Source organism: Trematomus bernacchii, unplaced genomic scaffold, assembly GCF_902827165.1.
Source record: "Trematomus bernacchii unplaced genomic scaffold, fTreBer1.1, whole genome shotgun sequence".
NCBI classification, from domain to species: Eukaryota; Metazoa; Chordata; class Actinopteri; order Perciformes; family Nototheniidae; genus Trematomus; species Trematomus bernacchii.
This window is the reverse complement of record NW_022987705.1, coordinates 8,799,744-8,819,076: the sequence shown is the minus strand read 5'-3', so window position 1 is coordinate 8,819,076 and position 19,333 is coordinate 8,799,744. Positions and strand designations below refer to the sequence as shown.

General features: G+C 40.5%; 4 protein-coding genes across 4 annotated transcripts in view; all 4 read right to left on the bottom strand.

Moving 5' to 3' along the window:
- The window catches only part of ehbp1l1b (EH domain binding protein 1-like 1b), a 32,263-nt gene extending 27,522 nt beyond the window's left edge, over positions 1 to 4,741 (bottom strand). The window contains exons 1-2 of the mRNA XM_034139939.1: positions 4,194 to 4,741; positions 276 to 333 (exon numbers count right to left, since the gene is read on the bottom strand). Coding sequence (XP_033995830.1) covers positions 276 to 333; positions 4,194 to 4,297 — 162 coding nt within the window. The 5' untranslated portion in view covers positions 4,298 to 4,741. The remainder of the gene's footprint in view (positions 1 to 275; positions 334 to 4,193) is intronic.
- A 1,587-nt stretch (positions 4,742 to 6,328) lies between these two features.
- On the bottom strand, positions 6,329 to 8,819 carry fam89b (family with sequence similarity 89 member B). The gene is made up of 2 exons (XM_034140311.1): positions 8,219 to 8,819; positions 6,329 to 7,749 (listed from the first exon to the last, which is right to left on the bottom strand). The coding sequence occupies exons 1-2, from the start codon at positions 8,483 to 8,485 to the stop codon at positions 7,492 to 7,494; spliced, it is 525 nt and encodes a 174-aa protein (XP_033996202.1). The 5' UTR covers positions 8,486 to 8,819; the 3' UTR covers positions 6,329 to 7,491.
- Positions 8,820 to 9,919: 1,100 nt separating this feature from the next.
- Positions 9,920 to 13,142, bottom strand: znrd2 (zinc ribbon domain containing 2). Its single transcript, XM_034140449.1, has 4 exons — positions 13,052 to 13,142; positions 11,791 to 11,945; positions 11,579 to 11,663; positions 9,920 to 11,385 (listed from the first exon to the last, which is right to left on the bottom strand). Exons 1-4 carry the CDS (start codon positions 13,065 to 13,067, stop codon positions 10,940 to 10,942), a joined length of 702 nt encoding a protein of 233 aa, XP_033996340.1. The 5' UTR covers positions 13,068 to 13,142; the 3' UTR covers positions 9,920 to 10,939.
- Positions 13,143 to 14,626: 1,484 nt separating this feature from the next.
- Positions 14,627 to 18,335, bottom strand: arr3a (arrestin 3a, retinal (X-arrestin)). Its single transcript, XM_034140357.1, has 15 exons — positions 18,283 to 18,335; positions 18,155 to 18,185; positions 17,966 to 18,026; positions 17,691 to 17,735; positions 17,386 to 17,576; positions 16,852 to 16,911; positions 16,672 to 16,748; positions 16,420 to 16,555; positions 16,182 to 16,266; positions 16,026 to 16,098; positions 15,787 to 15,924; positions 15,197 to 15,280; positions 15,076 to 15,099; positions 14,852 to 14,931; positions 14,627 to 14,634 (listed from the first exon to the last, which is right to left on the bottom strand). The coding sequence occupies exons 1-15, from the start codon at positions 18,333 to 18,335 to the stop codon at positions 14,627 to 14,629; spliced, it is 1,146 nt and encodes a 381-aa protein (XP_033996248.1).
- Positions 18,336 to 19,333: the final 998 nt, after the last annotated feature.

The following is a 19,333-nucleotide window of genomic DNA, read 5'->3' as shown; positions in this document are numbered from 1 at the left end:
ATAATATACTATACACAATTTCTAACATTATACAACACCAGAGTGGGGAGATGAACCCTTTGCCTCGAGGGGGCTTGAATTATGCTTCACAAGTCACATGGTTGTGTACAAGTTTAGGTGTGTGTGTGTGTGTGTGTGTGTGTGTGTGTGTGTGTGTGTGTGTGTGTGTGTGTGTGTGTGTGTGTGTGTGTGTGTGTGTGTCTGTGTGTCTGTGTGTGTGTGTGTGTGTGTGTGTGTGTGTGTGTGTGTGTGGTTCAGTGGGTCAGTGGTTTTACCTTGGAGCACATGCGTCTGTTCCTCCTGGTCCACACCACCCTTAGCTTGTCTGGTTGCCTATAGAAACACACAAAACATCAAGAAAAACATGAAAATTACGTCTTGCCACACATCCATATGTTTATATAATAAATGTTATTATGATCAGACTTCAATCAACACAAGGCACTGATCTCAATGAGTGTGTGTTTTTGTTAGTAAAGTTGTATGCAGACGTCTGTGATCGCATCTGTGAATGTATGTCACCATGTGTGTGTATTATCTGTACTTAGGCAACACACTGTATAACATGTGTTTGTGTACGTACTGTGCGCACCTGTCTCTTTGTATGTTGGCAACATGTTTATAAGTGTTTCCATTGTATTTTCTCAGGCCCCTGCGGCACAGGAAGTGAAACTAGAGTCACGTGATTGAGTCCGTGGATGTGAGGCGACACACACAGGAAGAGGATCCCCTTTAAAGAACACACACACCCACAGACACCACCTCCAAGTAATATACGAGTACATAATAATAACTTATATTATTGCTAAGTCTAAATTATCTTTACTACTATTTCAACACCTACTAATGTTCTTTATAGATGCTAAAAATTGCCTCAAGTTTCAGTGTATCAGTTCTGAAGTACATTTCAGAGGGGATGTGTGTGTGTGTACATGTGTTTATGTGTGTTACCGGTCAGGAAGAGCATCAGAAATAATGTTACAGGCACAGGGTGAGGGTAACGGAGGGTGAAGAGAAGGAAAAAGGAACGAAAGACCGCACAAACAGGAGGCAATGAAAGTATAATCCGAAACACAAAGACACAAAAACATTTAGCGTACCATTGAGCTCAGTAACAATGGTGTTTACACGGGCAAACATTAGGGGTGTAACACAGTTTAGTCACATGTAATTACTGTAATTGCGGTTGGTGTTTTGTCATCAGCAGACAATGGTTATATTCCACTGCTGACAAGATGTTAATTATTTTTAACACCATTTAGTGTTTGAGGTTACTGTCAAAAGAGATAATCTCATCTACATTTACACATGTACGAGCAGAACAACCTCCCATCTCATGTTTTTGTCACATAACACACTCTTAGTGTTACTGTAAAAATAGCATGTTGCTAAGTCTTTAATTATGTCTGAACCACTGAACTGTCTCTGTCAACATCACTTTATCATTTTCTGACTGTTGTCATGTAAAAACTGGCAGGGACTTTCTTATCTTAGGCCACTCTGTATTTCTGTTTCCTGGAGCTTGTGATGGAGAATATCTTGTTCCTCGAGTCTTGCTATGATGTAAAACCGTTTTTGCCTCTTAGTGCCAGTTTGGAAAGACAACAGTAATAGGGCAACATTATAATTAAAATTCATTTGAAGTTGTGTTTGTGACCACCTGTCTACAAATCTTTGTAGTTTGGCTTTATATGGTTTTGGTCTCAACCAGCTAAAGAGGGGTATATCTGTCTCTTTAGCTGCTAAATGCTCAACTATAACCAGCTGTCTAGCACTGTGTCTGTTTTCTGTTTGGTGCTGAGCAGGTAAAGTGTATTCAAAGTATTTTCTCTGAAAACAGCCGCCTGCTGTGGCCGAAAAAGCACTGAGAGCTGTGAACCAAAACAGAATTGTTGCCGACATCTAAGCAATGAGCTGAAACGCACTATAAAGTGAAGGTACAGTTGCAAAACATCTCATTCAAAATCTTAAGATGCATCTCAGGAAGAAGACATTATGGGTAACAATATTCTGCCAATAGCCTCAAATCATAGCACTAAATTAAAACATAAAACAAAACACACACATACACACACACACACACACACACCCACACACACACACACACACACCCAACACACACACACACACACACACACACACACACACACACACACACACACACACACACACACACACACACACACACACACACACACACACACACACACACACACACACACACACACACACAAAGTTGTACACAACCATGTGACTTGTGAAACATAATTCAAGCCCCCTCGAGGCAAAGGGTTCATCTCCCCACTCTGGTGTTTGATGTGATCTTTAAGCGTTAGTAACCTCTGACCCCAGATACAGAGTCAAATCAAACTGTGTGCAGATTTGTTCTTAAAAACATCACATGCCTAAAGTAATATGACTTTGGAATAATCTTTTGTGTTTCCCCACTTCCTCCTGTTCTCTCCTCCTTGTCTCTGTGCTTCCCTGTTTTACCAGCACACTTGTAAAGGCTTGTAAAATGCGATTTCCTCATATTTGGGAGTTTCCTTTTTTTCTAAATCACTCTGCCCCTTACCTTCTATGTTTCCAGATAACAGAAGCTCTCTGCAGCTGATCAAACTCTAACACTTCTGACGAGATTATTCAGTCATTAAAGTGAAAAAACCTGATATTTGTTTCTTATCGTGCTCCTGACAAGCCACTTTCACAATTATTCCTTTCTTCAAAGTAATTTGGACAGATAAGAAGGTGCAATTTGCCTGTGGGCAAAAGTTTAAAGATACTAGAGAAACTTCTTCGAAAAATATCAGACAATGTAGTTATTATTTCACTATTTTAAAGCAAGTACCAAAAAAAAGTAATAAAGGTTCAGGAAAAGTTAGCGATGCTTTTAACATTTCAGATTCTACTTTAAAGCATGGCCCTTAAACCCTTAACCTGACCATTTTTATATTTATTTTTTCCTTATAAATGTTGTGTCTGTGTCAGAGAGCTGAATATTGCTCCGTGCTGCATCACCTGGCCTCCTCCCAAATGTTTTGTACAACAGGAAATTGCACAAAAAGGGGAAGCCATACAGAGCCTCAGGGCTATAAAGTGATCTAATGTAATCTCTGAATTGAATAAAAAGCGAGACAAATTAGTCTGTAATGATAAATGATTAAATAACTGTGCCAAATTAGAAAATATAAAATTGCTCAAATGTTCACCAGACATCTGGTCTTATTGCCAGCATTTGTGTACAATTCCAAATAATAGGAAATGACACACATAAAACTATTCTGTGTCGCATGGGTGTGCCACTATTGTTTTTTTTTTAGAGAGAACACATATACTTTTTTATATTTTAATCTCAAATGATTTGAATATGGTTGTGTGATATAACATGAGTTCAGTGTAGGTAACTATACATTTACTCAATTACTGTAATCATGTTCAATTTTGTAGTAATAGTACTTTACTTCAGTAGGCTACTTCCAATGTATACTACTTACTTACTCTTCAGATTCAGATGATTAGCTAATACAATAAATAAATAAATAATTAAATAAACTTTGACTTATGATCATAGGTAAAGACATGCAGCAATAAGTAATTCAAATGAGTTCCACCTTTACCAGCCATGATGAACACAATCATAAATCAATAATCCATTTATGATATTTGTATATATAAAAACTGTATAAATATTATTCTAAAATGGGCCATAACTCTTAATGAGTAGTTGGTACTTTAAGTATGCATGAATACTAATACTTCTGTTGTTTTAGGAAGATGTTGAATGCAGGACTTGTACTTGTATCAGAGTATTTTTACAATTGAGTATTGCTAAATTAGCTCAAGTGAAAAATCTGAGTAGCCTACTTCTTCCACCACTGCATGAGTGTAAAGATCAATGAACCTATGGACTGCTTGGTGGTAACTGTATCTCAGACATACACAGACCCTGTCAATAGGCGTTGTCGGGTATCGAACCCACTATCACTGCGGAACAACTTATCGCTATACAGAGGCGACATGTGGGACGCCCTCATCCTTCACAGTGTAGCGGAAAGACCCATATCATTATGGTTATTATAACGTATAACATACAAAACAGGTTAGTAGGTGGGGCTATTTACATGTTAAGAAACAGAAACAGAAACAGAAAACGTTCATTTGAGAGAAATAAAGTAATTTGTCATCAAACTCACCATTTCTTCGTACACTCCAGAACGAGTTCCTGGTAAGAGGCGACAAACTGAAACTTTGAAGCCTTTTTACCGACGCGCTGCAGTCTCTTCCACACCGAAGTCATGACTTCCTCTGGTGAAAAATATAAACTATCAAACAGGAAAAATAAATAAAAACACGCTCTCCTCCTCGCAACAATAATCCAGCGTTCTCTGCTGTGTCAGTTCCTTAAAAGGCACTCTTCTTCTTCTGCTGCTGCTTCTGGTGATGATAACTTCACACAAGCTGAAACTTGCGCTCATTGGCAATGAGTTGAATCAGAAGTGTCGCCATGTACCGAACAGAAAGAGCAATAATGCCAAAAGCAAAGAGGAACCGATTCCGCCCTGCTGGCTGTCATTCAAACAGCATGTAGGCTACCCTCCTGATATGAATCTCAAGTTTTTCTATGAAACGACTGCAGCAGCTCTCATTGACAACTCTCTTTCTGGCAGTAATCCACATGGAGACAGCAGCAGCGCTTGTTGTAATGTAGATCTGTTGCCTTGAGTTCACACTCCCTCCTTCCTCCTGTGACAACACAGAGAGAGGGAGGATATGCAAAAAGAGCCTACTGGTGATGCAGCAGTATGCAAAGGTCTCTATCTGTGCTGCTTATGAAGGCACTGACAGTCTGAAGTCATACCTGTAGACTTTGAACCTGACTGTGTGTGTCACTGGAGCAGGCTTATCTATCTGACTATTTCACTTAATCAGCCCGGCACACTTAGATCTCCTGCAGCAGGCATATAACATGCAAGTGCTTTAGCATGAAATAAATAAATCACCTTGTGTGTTTTCTTATTTCAGCTCATAGTTATAACTTAAGTCACTTCCTGTGTTTCAGTTGCGTCATCCAGCACTTGCCAGAAACGTCCAGTTAACTACACAGAGGAATAGTTTCCATGAAGAGGGCCAGTAAGTGTGTGTGTGTGTGTGTGTGTGTGTGTGTGTGTGTGTGTGTGTGTGTGTGTGTGTGTGTGTGTGTGTGTTTTCCAGCTAGGTCAAGGCACAGGGATTTTCCTCAGTGAGAGCATGGAGTGTATTTTTAGGTGGGGGAACAGGGATGGATGGATGGACAGAGGCAGCTGGGGTGGAGGAGTGGGACAGCAGAGGGGGAACAACTCCCTCATGACTCAGAGTTGGTCTAATAATACACTGTGGGTCCGAAATTCAGGCGTGCATTATTGCTCTCGGTACAAACAGCTTGTATAGCTTGCTCTGTTTAATAAACAGACCTGACAGAACCATTCATTTACTGTAACCACTACGTATTACAGGTTTTAATCGAACAAACACCTTAAAGGAATAGTTCTACCCCCCCAAATAATCATTTGTAGATCAAAAAGTAATCCTGTGATGATAGCTTGTTGAAACACAACATATTATTTATTCTAATTTGTAAGTACATGGGTTTTACATCTGTGTTTGTGGAGTTTAAAATGATAATATTTTGACAAAAATACAAGCTGGTACTGATTATACAACTAAAAACATGAGATTTGGATTGTACTGCACAAGTTGTGTTAGTGTTTGTTGACAGTTTGCTGTTGTTAAACGGGGGACCAATCATCTTCAATTTTCCAAGAATGTTCTTTTCTTGGTATTCCTTTAAGTGTTACATCTTATCCACTACACTGACCTCTTATCTGAATATCTACTTTAACAATCACTCACTGTAAGTCTTAAAGCATTTGCAGAAACTAGGTGGTGTAATAACAGCAATAGCCAAGATAGAGAAAAGAAGGATATAAATTGAAGAGGGACAAACAAGAGAGAAGACATCCATTGTGGTAAAGAGATGGACACACACAGTTAAACGTGTCACTAAAACTATCAGAGAGAGACAGGCAGATTCTAACAATAACCCGCAACATATGTTGATTATAAATAGAGAACAGCATGAGACTCTCTACTCAGAACGTCACCCTCCTTCATTCCTGCCCCCCACAGCAAATGGTTTTCCCCACTCTGCTGCTGCTTTAACATGATCCAAGAGGAAGAGCCTCGCGGAGGGAAGGAGCTCTCAACTGGAGACAGTGTGTCCCCTGTTGGTCATACCGGCAATATCATCCTCTGATAACATTAAATTAGATGCAGAAATACTGAACATGTCTGTGGTGTACAAGGTGGTTTTTATTTTAAGTTGTAGATACAAAACAAGTCATTTACTGGCTTTACAAAGCATTTGCCAATCAAGAAAACTTGAACACATTTTGTTTGATAAGTTATTTAATCAAAGGCTATTTAATTGTTTCTACTGGGCAGACGGTGCCTCCATTTGATAGTCGCATGCACATAAACACAGCTAAGAGTTGAGGCAAAAACAAAAAAAACACTGTTTAAAAGTAGAAAAATCCACTGAGAAAAGATATTAAAATGGCATTAAGGAGTTGCTTCATTTGAATAATACTTTTTCAGGTTTGCCAAAATTCTGGATTGGTGAAGTATTTAAAAGAAGCACAATGTAATTCAATATACCTAAGCCGTATACAACTGTATTAAACGAACGCATCAAAATCCCCTTTTCAGGTGTTTTTTCTCCTTCTGAAAGGAGAGCAGCACAGCTTCAAACTGGATTCAACAACTTTTTAAAGGCAGCAAAGATAGTACTTATAAACGCCACTTTGCAACCAATTTTCTGCAGCTTGTTATTCAACAGGACTTGTTGGGTTGGGCTGATTTATAAATGTTGATTGCTTCTCAAATTTGGGTTTAGAAAATGTGTGTACTGTCAAATGCTCACAGAAATCAAGACAGTTTTGCTATTTAAAGAAAGCCCTTTTTTTGTTAAGACACCAACTGGCAGAGGACACTGTGGAAGATTGTCCTGCACAGTTTACAGAACAGCAAGGCTGGTTTTATCAGGAAACCATAATCAGGTATCAGATGTATCAAAAGTGGAATAAGGCCCGAAAATAATTCTTATAAAGCAGCTTAAATTCAATGACAAGCAAGCAGCATGTAGTAGCATGAAGATTATGCAATGAAGTACAAACAGCTGATAAGACCTGGTCACACTTGTCAGTCTGGATCTTTCTTCAGAGATAAACAACTGACAGGAAAACTAACACTTAGGTAGTGCAAAGATTATAAGTTAATAAAAAGCCAATTAATACTCTGTACTGCAGAGCTATTGAGTTGCTCTCATTTTAATCGACCCACAGCCAGAAAACCAATCTGGAAAGAGATGTGTGTGGCATAAAAACATGGCACGTAAAGGTAGAGTAAGATGTCTCCACAGTGCATGGAGCGTGTGTGAGTGTGTGTTTAACTTCATCAGGGAATGTGAAAGGAGTCCTTGATCCACTGGTCCCTGGAGTTGCTGCTTGGTGGAGGCAGAGACAAGGATGAAGAGGATGGAGGTTGTGAGATAACTCCTGCCTCCTCCTCATCTTCCTCGTCCTCGGAGGAGGATCCGTTATCAGCAGAGAGCGAGACATCGGACAGCAGCGAGGAGCCCTTAAAGTCCTGGATGGACTCATGGAGGGACCACAGCTGGCACAGCAGAGACATGTCCAGCTGACGCAGACCGACCTGTTGCACAAAAACACAATCTGTTGTGGCCAACAAAGACTAACACATGAGGAAACTTTGAACTTTCCCTTATAAGAAGTTTGACAAAAACAAATATCTTTGTGTAATGCACAACAATATGCCAACTGAGCAAACAAAAAAAACTAGGAAGTGGACAATGAGTTTAGATTATTTTTTTGATTTCTCATCATAATTGCTTAAAGAGTGACTAGTTTCAAGTAGAAAATGTATGTCACACAGGTAGACAAAGGCAGGATATTTGCAGAACACATGTTTTTACTGCACCTTGGCTATTAAACAAACAAATAATAGGCCTAGTAGGCCTATACTTAAAATAGTTTGGCTCAATTTAAATCAATGTTCTTGCAGGATTATTGCCGTTTTGAGTTTGTATCGCCATGGTTGACTACACATTGTAAGCAGCTTTCGATAACTGGCCAGATAATTAAATGTAATGGTGTAACTTCACCATCTCTTTCCGCAGCAGAGCCAGAGCAGCGTCCAGTCCTCCCGGCTTGCCGTGTCCGCGCTGCCCGTCCCCGCCGCCCCGGTTGATGTCGGCCTGGATGCGCGCCCTCTTGCTGTGGACCTTCTCGATGTCCCGCCACGACCCGCCGCTGGAGTTCAGGATGCCGCTCAGGCCTTTGGGCAGCGGCGGCAGCCCCTCCACCGAGGAGACCCCAGAGGCACCGCCCCCGCCCGGACCGTCCGCCGCGCCGCGCCGACTCCCGTTCATCACCCCGCGGACAGCTGACTCAGCACGAGACGCCACGGCACGCTTTCTGCATGGATCGATCACTTTCAAATGCGCATAAATGCTGTCTCACTCTCACCATCACCCAAAGGTGCTATTTGTTTCCCCTTACAGCAGCGGCGGTTTCCCCAAGTCTTGAAAACAATATTAGAACAAATCAATGGCTGTCTCGTGGATGTGAGTGTCTACAGAAGGAGTGAATTCCGAGTTAATGTCACAGCTTCCTGGCTTTGTTTTGTTTCCTCTCCTTTGTGTGGGAGAGTTCACCCACAGACAGCCCCCGGCTCCTCCCGGCAGTCCCCGCGCCACGCCCCACTGTCTGGGGGGAAGAAAGCCTGTCAGAGGGTTGTTTACCTGGAATACTGCTGAGTCACGTTTACACACAAGCAAATACATACACTATAAATGACATTCTAGGCATAGTCATGATTTGATAGACTGCTAAATTGATAAATTAACCACACCAAATAAATAAACTATTTAAAATAATCAATTAATAATTATTGCACACCAGCAGATGGGTATGCAATTCATGGGTCACATTTAAACAGAAATGCAGTTTACAGGTTTAGGCGCCGTTTACACGAGGAGAAAACTGCTTGTATCTGCATAGTTTCGCGTGCGTATAGCCCTATTATTTACACGAGGCCGATAGAAACTGACCCCACAAACAATAACGGGTCCCAAGGTGGATAGATTTGCAAACGAAACGCTCTGGGGGGTCAACCGAGTCCGTGTAATCACCTCCATACGAATATTTCCTGAAAAAATAACGATAGCCCCGCCTCTCCCCACCTCTCCTGCTCACTGCTGAAGCAACTATCAAAAATAGCTGTGTTAATTAAACGCACAAGGGGTTCTTGAATGAAATAATATTATAAAAGGCAAACCAGAATTGTTAACGCCCAATATACTCCTTAAACAAAATAAACATTCATGCATTGATCCATTATATTGACAAAGGAGGATCTCACCCGGTGTTTGTAGAGAATCTCTCTCTTTCTGAGCCGTCCTCTCCACGGAGACGTGCTTCTTGGGGGATGCAATATCCACAGATTCAGTTTCTTTCAGTTTCAGTTTCGGGGTTTAAACAGAAGGGTAGCCATGGCAACATTGCAGCGGGCTGCTCGGTTGCTCTTCTTCGCGGCTTTTGGTGTATTTTGGCGGAAGTTACAGCGCCACTTACAGTCCCAGCATATGTACTACAGCATTTCCAGCGGCCTCGTTTGAACAGACACGTTAAATGAAACAAATGCATGTGAACAGAAGACTTTTTTGAATACGCATACTGTGCATAAACGCAAACGGTCCCGTGTGAGCGGGGCCTTATTTGCACGTTTAAACAAAGCGTTTTCCTAACAAACTTTGTAGTTTTGCATTTGGCGCCCTCTTGTGGAAAGAAACAAAATGCATCACTCCTTTTCAGGCAAAGCTTTATTCAGGTAAATAATTCGAAACTTTTAACCGCCTTGAACAACACTGAAGCTGGCTTTTATCTAATATGAAGTGCTGTCTAGTTTGTTTGCTCGAGATGGTTGCAATGAAAAAAAGAATTGTGAGTCTGACACCTGAACGTCTCATCTGAGCATCACTGAATCACATGACCATCATCATCACCATCATATATCAAATATATTTACAATAAAAACCTCCAAACTGCCCGCACACAATGAAAATCATTGCAACACCAGAGGGTCAGACATGACAGAAATCACTCTGAATGTCTGGACAGTAAATAGAAAAATTCACCTTCGATCAGAGGACCGACTTCCTATTCATTTCAATTCATGACTTAGTCTGGTACTATGTTGTTTATCAGCACATCACACTAATGTTACATAATTATACAGACCTCCATGCACTGTTTTTTTTTTAATTTTCTGATTTGCAAAACAAAAATTACTTTTTGGGTACTTAAAATAATCAAATAGAGAACTCATGTAATTTTCCCAGATGTCAAATTGTTGGCCATTTCCATTACAATCAACTATGGAAGTCCGTTCACAGTGTTTTACTGTAGGATACAGATGAAGTCCTTTAAAAAAAAAAAAAAAAAAAAATGGCCAGATGGTTTTAAATTTACACCAATGATGAATGAGCATTAAGAACTGTTCAGTCCGTATCATTATATCATAACTTACAAATTGTCAAAAACGGTCAGACGTTAAAAACATTTGTACTCAAACATATATTGAAACAATGTAACATGAGATTTCTGCCAGCCATAAAGGTATGTAAACTCAAGAGCAACATGTGAACTGTTGACATTTAATCCTATTTCAAGTGCATTTCCTGACCAATTTTGAATTCAGCTCTATGCAAGGATTCAGTCAAGAGAGATGCCGCAAAGCAGCGAACCAGAGTCAGTATTCCTGGATAGAGGCAAGTAGAAAGAGCGATCCTGTGGATCCAGGGTTACAACCACCTCCATGACGCTTACTGGCTGAGCTCCTTGAGGCTGCGCAGCGAGTTGGCACAGCTGGCGATGAGGCTGCACAGCTGGATGCTTGTTTCCAGGGAGGCCGAACTCTGTAGCTGGCTGGTGGCCCAGCGTAGTTTGATTAGAACCGCTTCCTCTGCCTCCTGCAACAACGGAGGGATCACAGGGCTCTGTGGACTGACGGGGGCTCGAGGGGGTACCAGGGCCGGGGCGGGGGCAGGAGTTGTAGGAGAAGGGACAGCAGGCAGAGGGAGGAGGGCTCTCCCTCCCGCGGCAGCCCCCTCGCAGTGCTCTGGTCTGGGCTGAGGCACTAGGACACTTGCCTGACTGGTGCTGGGGCCTTCGTTGAGTTCAGGGGCCGGGGGCGGGGTGGGGGGGGCAGCGGCCTGGGCTGCCAGCTGTCGCTCTCTCACCTGGGACAACGCTGCCTGAGCATTCAGAGCTGAGGGGAGAGCAAGAGGGAGAAAATAAGAAGTGGGAACAAGCACAGATAACAGTTACAAAAAGCTCAAGGCAAGAAGAACAGAAATTGAGTTAAGAACAAATATATATGTGGATGCAGCATAATAACAAAATAAATAAGACATCTGGTTTGATTATTTCTTTAAATGCATCAAATATTAGTGTGTGTATACCAGGGTTATCCTTATCCACATCAGAGTCCAGCTCCTGACACGAGACACAGTAGAGTTTCTGCTGTTTGTCCTGGAGAAGAATTGTCTGGAAACCAAAAAAAACATACTTATTTCATGACTCATGTTACCCAACTCCAGGTTGTCTACATTATGAAGGAACTACCAAAATCGTAGCATAAAAATCCAACAATCAAAAGCCTCTCCTTACTCACCCCACACACATCACAGCAGTCCCCCAGCATCCTGTATCCTTTGAGCAGGTAGCCTCCCATCAGCTTGCTGATTTTGTCTTGTCGCTCCTTGCGAGCCTGGATCACCTTCATCTCTGCTTCTGTTGGTGGCTCCCAATCAAAAAAGTCCTTGTCATCTGGGGTCAGAAACAAAGTGCTGATTTAATAAAATTGTTTCATTACATTACATTACATGTTACTTGTTAGACGCTTTTATCCAAAGTGACTTACATACTCAATACTGTGGACAATCCCCACAGGAGCAATTTGGGGTGAAGTGTCTTGCCCAGGGACACAACCACTGTACAGCACTATTATCAGTACAAAACACAGTGCTTTGTGGTGATAATATCACATATAAACAGAGCTGGGAGAAGTTCTTAGATCTTGTACTTGACTAAAAGTAGAAGTACCAGAGTGTAGTAATACTCTGTGACAAGTAAAAGTCCTGCATTCAAAATGTTACAAGAGTAAAAGTACAAAAGGGTTAGCATCAAATATACTTAAAGTACTAATTGTGCAGATTCGCCCATTTCAGAATAATATAACTTACATGTTTTGATTATAATTATTGATGCATTAGTGTTATAAAAGCTGGTAAAGGTGGAGCTAATTTGCATCGTCGGTTAGCTTGTGAATGTTACTCCGGTTTGAACTAAAGTCTTATTCCAGTGTTATATTTTACATCATTTGCAAAGTAACTAAAGATATTAAATAAATGTAGTTGAGTAAAAGTACATTTACCAATTTTCAGGGACTTGTACTTTACTTGAGTATGTTGCTGCAAAATACTCAAGTAAAGTACAAGTCCCTGAAACTTGTACTAAATTCCAGTACTTGAGTAAATGTACTCAGTTACGTTACACCACTGCATATAAATAGTTATTGGCACTGCTGTAACGTGTGTGTATACGTTGTGTTAGCCTTTAGTCTACTATATAAATTGGATTTTACAGGACTTTTACACTGATTAGAACATGTATACACAACTCTGTGCTTGTTGCGTTGTTGCAAAACGTGATTAGCATTGCCGCAGTGCTCTGCTAGGAAATAACAAGCTAGCTAGCAAACCAGCCGGGCTAACGTCAGCTAACGGTGGTGACGAAAACAATGTTGGTACAAATAAAAGTACACACGAGAATGCTACATACATGTGTGACAAAACACCTATACACCACAACAAACCAGGTGACTGTGAGAAATGTCAAGTTAGCTTACTTATAAAGCTCATAAGTTAACAAACCTCCATTCAGAGCCATGTTGCTTCAGTGCTGCACGTTGTGCGTGATGACGTCAGAATCCTCAAGTGTCGTCTTCTTCTTCTTTGAGGTTTTAGGGGTTTTAGGCATCAGTTTCTTCTGCTGCCTCCCTCTGGATAAACAATGTAAACATGTTTTAATTCTGTTTTGAGCCAATGGTAAGTCCCCAACGTTAGCTCTCCAAAGATTTAAATATGTTATTGTTGCACAGAAGCTACAGTGGCAACTATCATTTTAAATCCTAGGCTGCTTCAACAATGCTACACAAATGTATATAGGACATAAACAATAAAAAAGATTGCAAGAACAACATAACAAATACAAATAGTGAAAATATAAAGTAGCCATTTTCTGTCCTCCACACTGTGTCCACACACATTATTTTTGATTTATACTGGTTCCAATTGTTATATCACTTTTACACATATGCCTAAGTGATATCAATCAATCACAATATATCCAACAATACAAAAACAATCAAGGTAGGTGCACAAATTCATTGACCTGATAGCCTACTTGTTTTTGGAGGAGAAAACTGTTTTCAGATTATAATAAACCTAATGAGCTGTTTAGAGTTAATACATTTGTATTTTTGCTGACTTCTGAAAATGTTCATTTTGTATTTTGTTGTTTTGTATCAGTATTATCTGATCTACTGTTGGACTGAGGAAAAACAATCTAGCCATTTCATTGTTGTCCGGGGCAAGTTGAAATATGTCGATTGTTTCATATTGTTATGACAAGCAAGCAATTTCATTTCCACAGAGTGAGAGACAGAAAAATAATCAGCAAACACAGAAACCATCCCACACCAAAGTTATTCTGTTTTTAGAATATTTTTTATTAATTATACGTTTTTCAACTTCACATCAAAAACTCAATCTAATTTAAAGGAAAGAGAAAAGTTTCAAAATAAGTGTAACAGTGTACATCAAACAATAGAGGCTTTTATAGGCTTCCAACTGAATTCCCATCTTCCAATCACGCTCTGCAGGGAGGGGGAACTGATTGTGTGCATATATGTGTGTTTCTACAGTCTTTGGTCTCTAAATGTTACATACAATTAAGCAGGGAGAGTACTCCCTCTACAGCTAAAGGACATTCATTTAAACAAAAACAATAACAAAAAAATATGTGAGTGTCCTTAGTGGGTTGACAAGGTAATTATGTTCAGTTTCTCTTTAATGTTAAATGGGTTCATTACATCAGTCACATATTTCTTCTTGGTTTTGTGCCACATTCCCTCGTTGTCTTCCAGTCTTTCTGTGAGTTTCATCTCCTCCTGATGGTTAACATCCTCTCTAGGAAGAAGCAAAAACACAAAGAGAAGATTACAATACATACTATATTAAATTGTTTCAACATTATGCTGCATGACACATCCCCTAACATTCAATATTCACATAAAATGACCGTATTGATGATCACTGAACTGTGTTCTTTGTGGCCTGCCACAAAAGTGACCGTATATCAAATAATATTTTATTCCCACATCTGATAATTATCCATATAGATAAATTGTGCGAATGAACCTCACCTTTAATATGGAGTGGTCTCTTTCAAGACACTGTAAGAGAAGAACAAGAAAAATGATAATTTAATTTATAAAATGCTTTGAACAAATGTCACCTAAATTGTTCTCTTTACTTGGCTATGTGTACAATAAATTGCAGCAAAGTGAATTCATACTTACACTGATGTGCAGTCTTTACTCTGCAGGAAGAAAATAGAAAAAGAGAAGATAATTAGTAGCCATCGGGTGCATTGGTAACCGTAAATCTTACATTTGTTTGTGTGAGTTATTGAAAAAATACCTTCAGGTTTGGGGTGCATGAGCATCAATGGCAGCTCCAGTGTGACATCACTGCAGAGAAAACAAACCAGCCAATCAGAATAAAACAGGTATTTTGTGATCACTGCTAATTGGCTGCATGAGTCAGGATATGATTTTAAATAAACTTGACAAACGTTATTTGGAAAATAGCATTTTCTGATAAACTTTATTCACCTGGAAGTGAGGCCACCAAGCAGGCTGCATGAAGACAAGACAGAGTTTGTTTTAGTTTATTCATAACTTCTTAATTACGTTTCCATGCACCAAAAGTACTTAACTAGGAAAGGACACCTACCCTCCTCCAGCCACCATGAGGTTAATTTTAATCTTGTAGGAAACCAGGATTCCCAAAACCTCTTTTTCTAGACCCTGTCGCAGCCTGGGGAGAAAAGAATAACAAGGATTTGAGGGATTAGAAGGTTTAATGGGGCGAAGCCTGCGAGCTAGTTCAGGCAGTCAACTCGAGCACTTGTGCTGCATTCATACATAACGCCCCTTGCCACTCTACAACCAACCAAACAGAGTCTTCTTAATATGCCGCTCTATTTAACCTGCCAGATATCTCTCCATGCATTGCTTGCTGCTGCTTTGCTGCAGCTACTTCTACGTCACTGCTCCTTGCCTGCCCCACCACCACCCAGCTTCCACCCCAGCTTCCACCTGTAGGCTCGGGGGTTTAATCATCACTCATCGTGCTATGTATATCTACTGTATGGAGTGATGATGCCCGAGCCTAGTCGCCAAACTCAACTATATGCTGCTTCTAATAAATATGTTAAAGGAACACGTGAGTTGTCTGACTGAAATATAGTTACGTGTCCTTTAAAGTTAATATACAGCAGTTTAGACACAGAGTGAGAATCCTACTTTAGACAGTGCACTTACATAGTGGTGGAGGCCAGGTTAGTGTCCTCATCCTTCAGTCGCCCGTCCAGTGACAGCCCCCTCTTCTCCTTGTTTTCAGCCAGCAGGGGGGTGATAGTCAGAGTATTTTCATAGGTGCCGTTGGACTCCACTGTCTCTCTGTACACACAAACAAACACATACATTAACACAACAAACTGGAGCTTGTGTTTTCATTGATTTTCTTTTTACTGTGGTTCTTCAGTTGTCTGTCCACCTACCCAAACTCTTGGCAGAGAACAGCCTTGGTGTATTTGTCTGCTGAGTAAAGGACGATGTCTGTGAGTTGTTCCACTGTGAGAAGAAGGAAACAGATGATTATGCTTTGCTCTCAGTAACAGTGATGTTAAAGTGTTTCTGTGAAAAGAGGTACCCACCACTGATTTTGAATTTCTTGACTGTTTTGTTGCTCTCGTTGTTGATTTTGATTTTGATGGGGATTGATTCGCCATGGAAGTAGAGCTGTTCTCAAAAGAAACAACAGAAAACAACAAGTTGATGCTGAGATATTGCGGTATTTGTGGTCTTAGTCTGCTTTTACACTCACTCTGGTAACATTAATGTTGTTTTAACGAAAAAAAAGACACTTTAAACAGTAAAGTTTTGCTACTGTACATCTTTTTCCAGCGAAGCTTCGAGGTGAACAGGCTTGTCGGACAACATGAAGCTTTTGCAGATATCAGCCTTGGGCCCGGCGCCAATCTGGGAGGGGGCAAACTGGATTTTACGAATGACAAGGCGAGCTGTGTCCCTGGGGAAAAAAGGGGATAGCCAAAGTAGAGAAAATGTTAGTCAGGCAACATAGTGAGACAGACGGTAGAAAGTTGAAGTATGGTAGTGAAAAAGACAACCTGAAAGTGTACTCACTTCTTTTCAATCTTCTCATCCGGATCGGACTTCTTATTAGCAATGAAAGTTTTGATCTCAAAGTCGACACCACAAGCCTGCGAAACACAACATAAGATGTAAGCAGCCATTGTAATAAACAAACCTGCTTCCTCACTACAGGTAAGGCGAATGGTGTGGTCAGATTAGCACGAGCTTTACCTTCCCCTGATCATCTGGTCCAGGCTGCAGAGACACTGAGCATGGCAGGTTGGTGGGAATCTAGGGAGACAAAAATGAACATTTATAAATAACAGACGACTTTATTTACTTTGAAATCTGTTTAATAAATATGTATTTTCGGATATTGGTTTCAATCAATTGTCGGGCAAAAGACTCTGGTTCTGTGGTCAAAACATTCATGAGTTGTCATGTGATTTTGAGTATGGCATACTTTTTAATTTAATTTAGTATGCTCTTAACGGATTATATATAAAACATACATTTATCTCAAACCAATTAAACTCCCTATGTATATCAAACAAGCAGTTTATTCTACCATGACCCTTGACACAAAGCAACTCAACAATTTTGAGTTTTGAAAAAAGTACTGTTTGCTTTTTAATAGTCAGTATTAAAAATGTATAATATCACCCCAAAGAAATGTACGTAGATTCATTTAAACCTAAAACAAAAGCTATAATGTGTGGATGAGATCTGAAACTCTTTACACTTGTGTCTTAACATCTTGCATACTTCAAAAGAGAATGGTTTTGCGTCGTCTCCCGCCTTCTTCAGCAGGGTGTCGTGCATGGCGGACAGAGTGGGCTTGTGGCACTCAGGGTAGATCTGGAAGTGATGGATCCAGATGTCCTTCCTGAAGCACAGGCCCATCACATCCAGGTCATCACTACCGTACCGGAAAGCACATGCCAGCTGCACAAACACTGTCAACACACAATGGTAGAAACATATTTTACTTGAGTATTTTACTTCTCCACATGACTCAACTTGGGGTTGGTTTTTTAGGACTTTGAAATTGTAACTTTTTATCATGTTACCTTTCTTGTCTCCAAAATCCTTTGTGTCCAGCTTCACAACACCATCTGTAAAGGTAACAGTGCAGAAGACATTATATCAATCATCCTCGACACACAGATGTAGACACACACACACACACACATACACACACACACACACACACACACACACACACACACACACACACACACACACACACACACACACACACACACACACACACACACACACACACACACACACACACACACACACACACACACACACACACACACACAATGAAGAAGGAACGTACCGACTTGGTCCACTTTGTCCACGTGGTCCACATAGTCTCTCTTCCCCAGGTAGAGCGTGAGCTGTCAGATAAAGAGAATTGAAAACTGGAGTTAAAAGTCTGTTTCCAAGTATTTTTCATTGTTGAAAAAAAACACTAAACAAATCAAACAAGGGTAGAGGAAAATAAAAATCAACACATATAACTTACCCCTCCGTTTCCACTGGTCTTCTTGAAAACCCTGTGAAAAAAGCAGATGAGAAACACCCATTTAAAGAATATTTTTTTGCAGCTTCGTTCCTCTTACTTTGGCCGCAACAACAGAAATAATTTTGTACCTGGAGCTATTGACCTCCTTAACGAAGCTAGAGTATGAGTTGATGCACGTCATCCATGTGTGTGTCTGTGTAAAGTATTTGATTTGATTTTCTTGAATGTGTATCACTGTTTATTTATATAGCCCAATATCACAAATGTTACATTTGTCTCAGTGGACTTCACAGTTTGTACATAATATCAGTATGACAATACGACACCCTCTGTCCTTAGACCCTCACATCGTACAAGGAAAAACTTCCAAAGAAGGAAAAACCCCACAGTTTAAAGGGGAACATGGGAGAAACCTCAGGGAGAGCAACAGAAGAGGGATCCCTCTCCCAGGACGGACAGACGTGCAATAGATGCCGTGTGTAAATCGAAAAGATAATACATTTTACAGCATAGGTAGACCAAATGTTTGGAAATGCATGTGTCTATAATAAGAAGATGAATCCACAAGGATGTCAACAATCCTGTGGGAGCCATCAAGGAAGTAGTATGATGAAAGTCAGGCAGGACCACAGTGACAGGTTCAGCCACGACTCGAAATCCAGGACTCAGATCTAGGACTCAGGACTCAGGATCCAGGACACAGGATCCCTATTGTTGTTTAATTGTTCTATTTGGTATTAATTAAGATACATTGACTTTGACTCTGACCTACAGTACATCCAACAACAGTTGAATGTAGTTGCAGGACAATGGATTTGTTTGTGATTGTCCACATGAGTACATCCATTGATAGAGTGTCAAGATAAATTATGATTTGTTTTCGACTCTCAAGGTAATGTGGGTTCCTTGGCAAGCAGCAGAAGGGCCAGTAATCCCTTTCCCCTTTTATCCATTTAGGAAAAGCTTAGTGTGGAGCAGCTTTATCTTATCGTGCCCGGATTGAAAGGCTGGCAGAGGTGAGGGAGATACTTATGGTGAGCCAGGTTTCCTAAATAGCTGGTCACCTGAGGTACTGTCTGAGTCCACATTGGAACCAACGCATCAACCAACTAATCCGTAACAAACCTAAAATAAATATGTGTAAATGACTCTTCCATTTTAGGACTTGGCTTACACAGG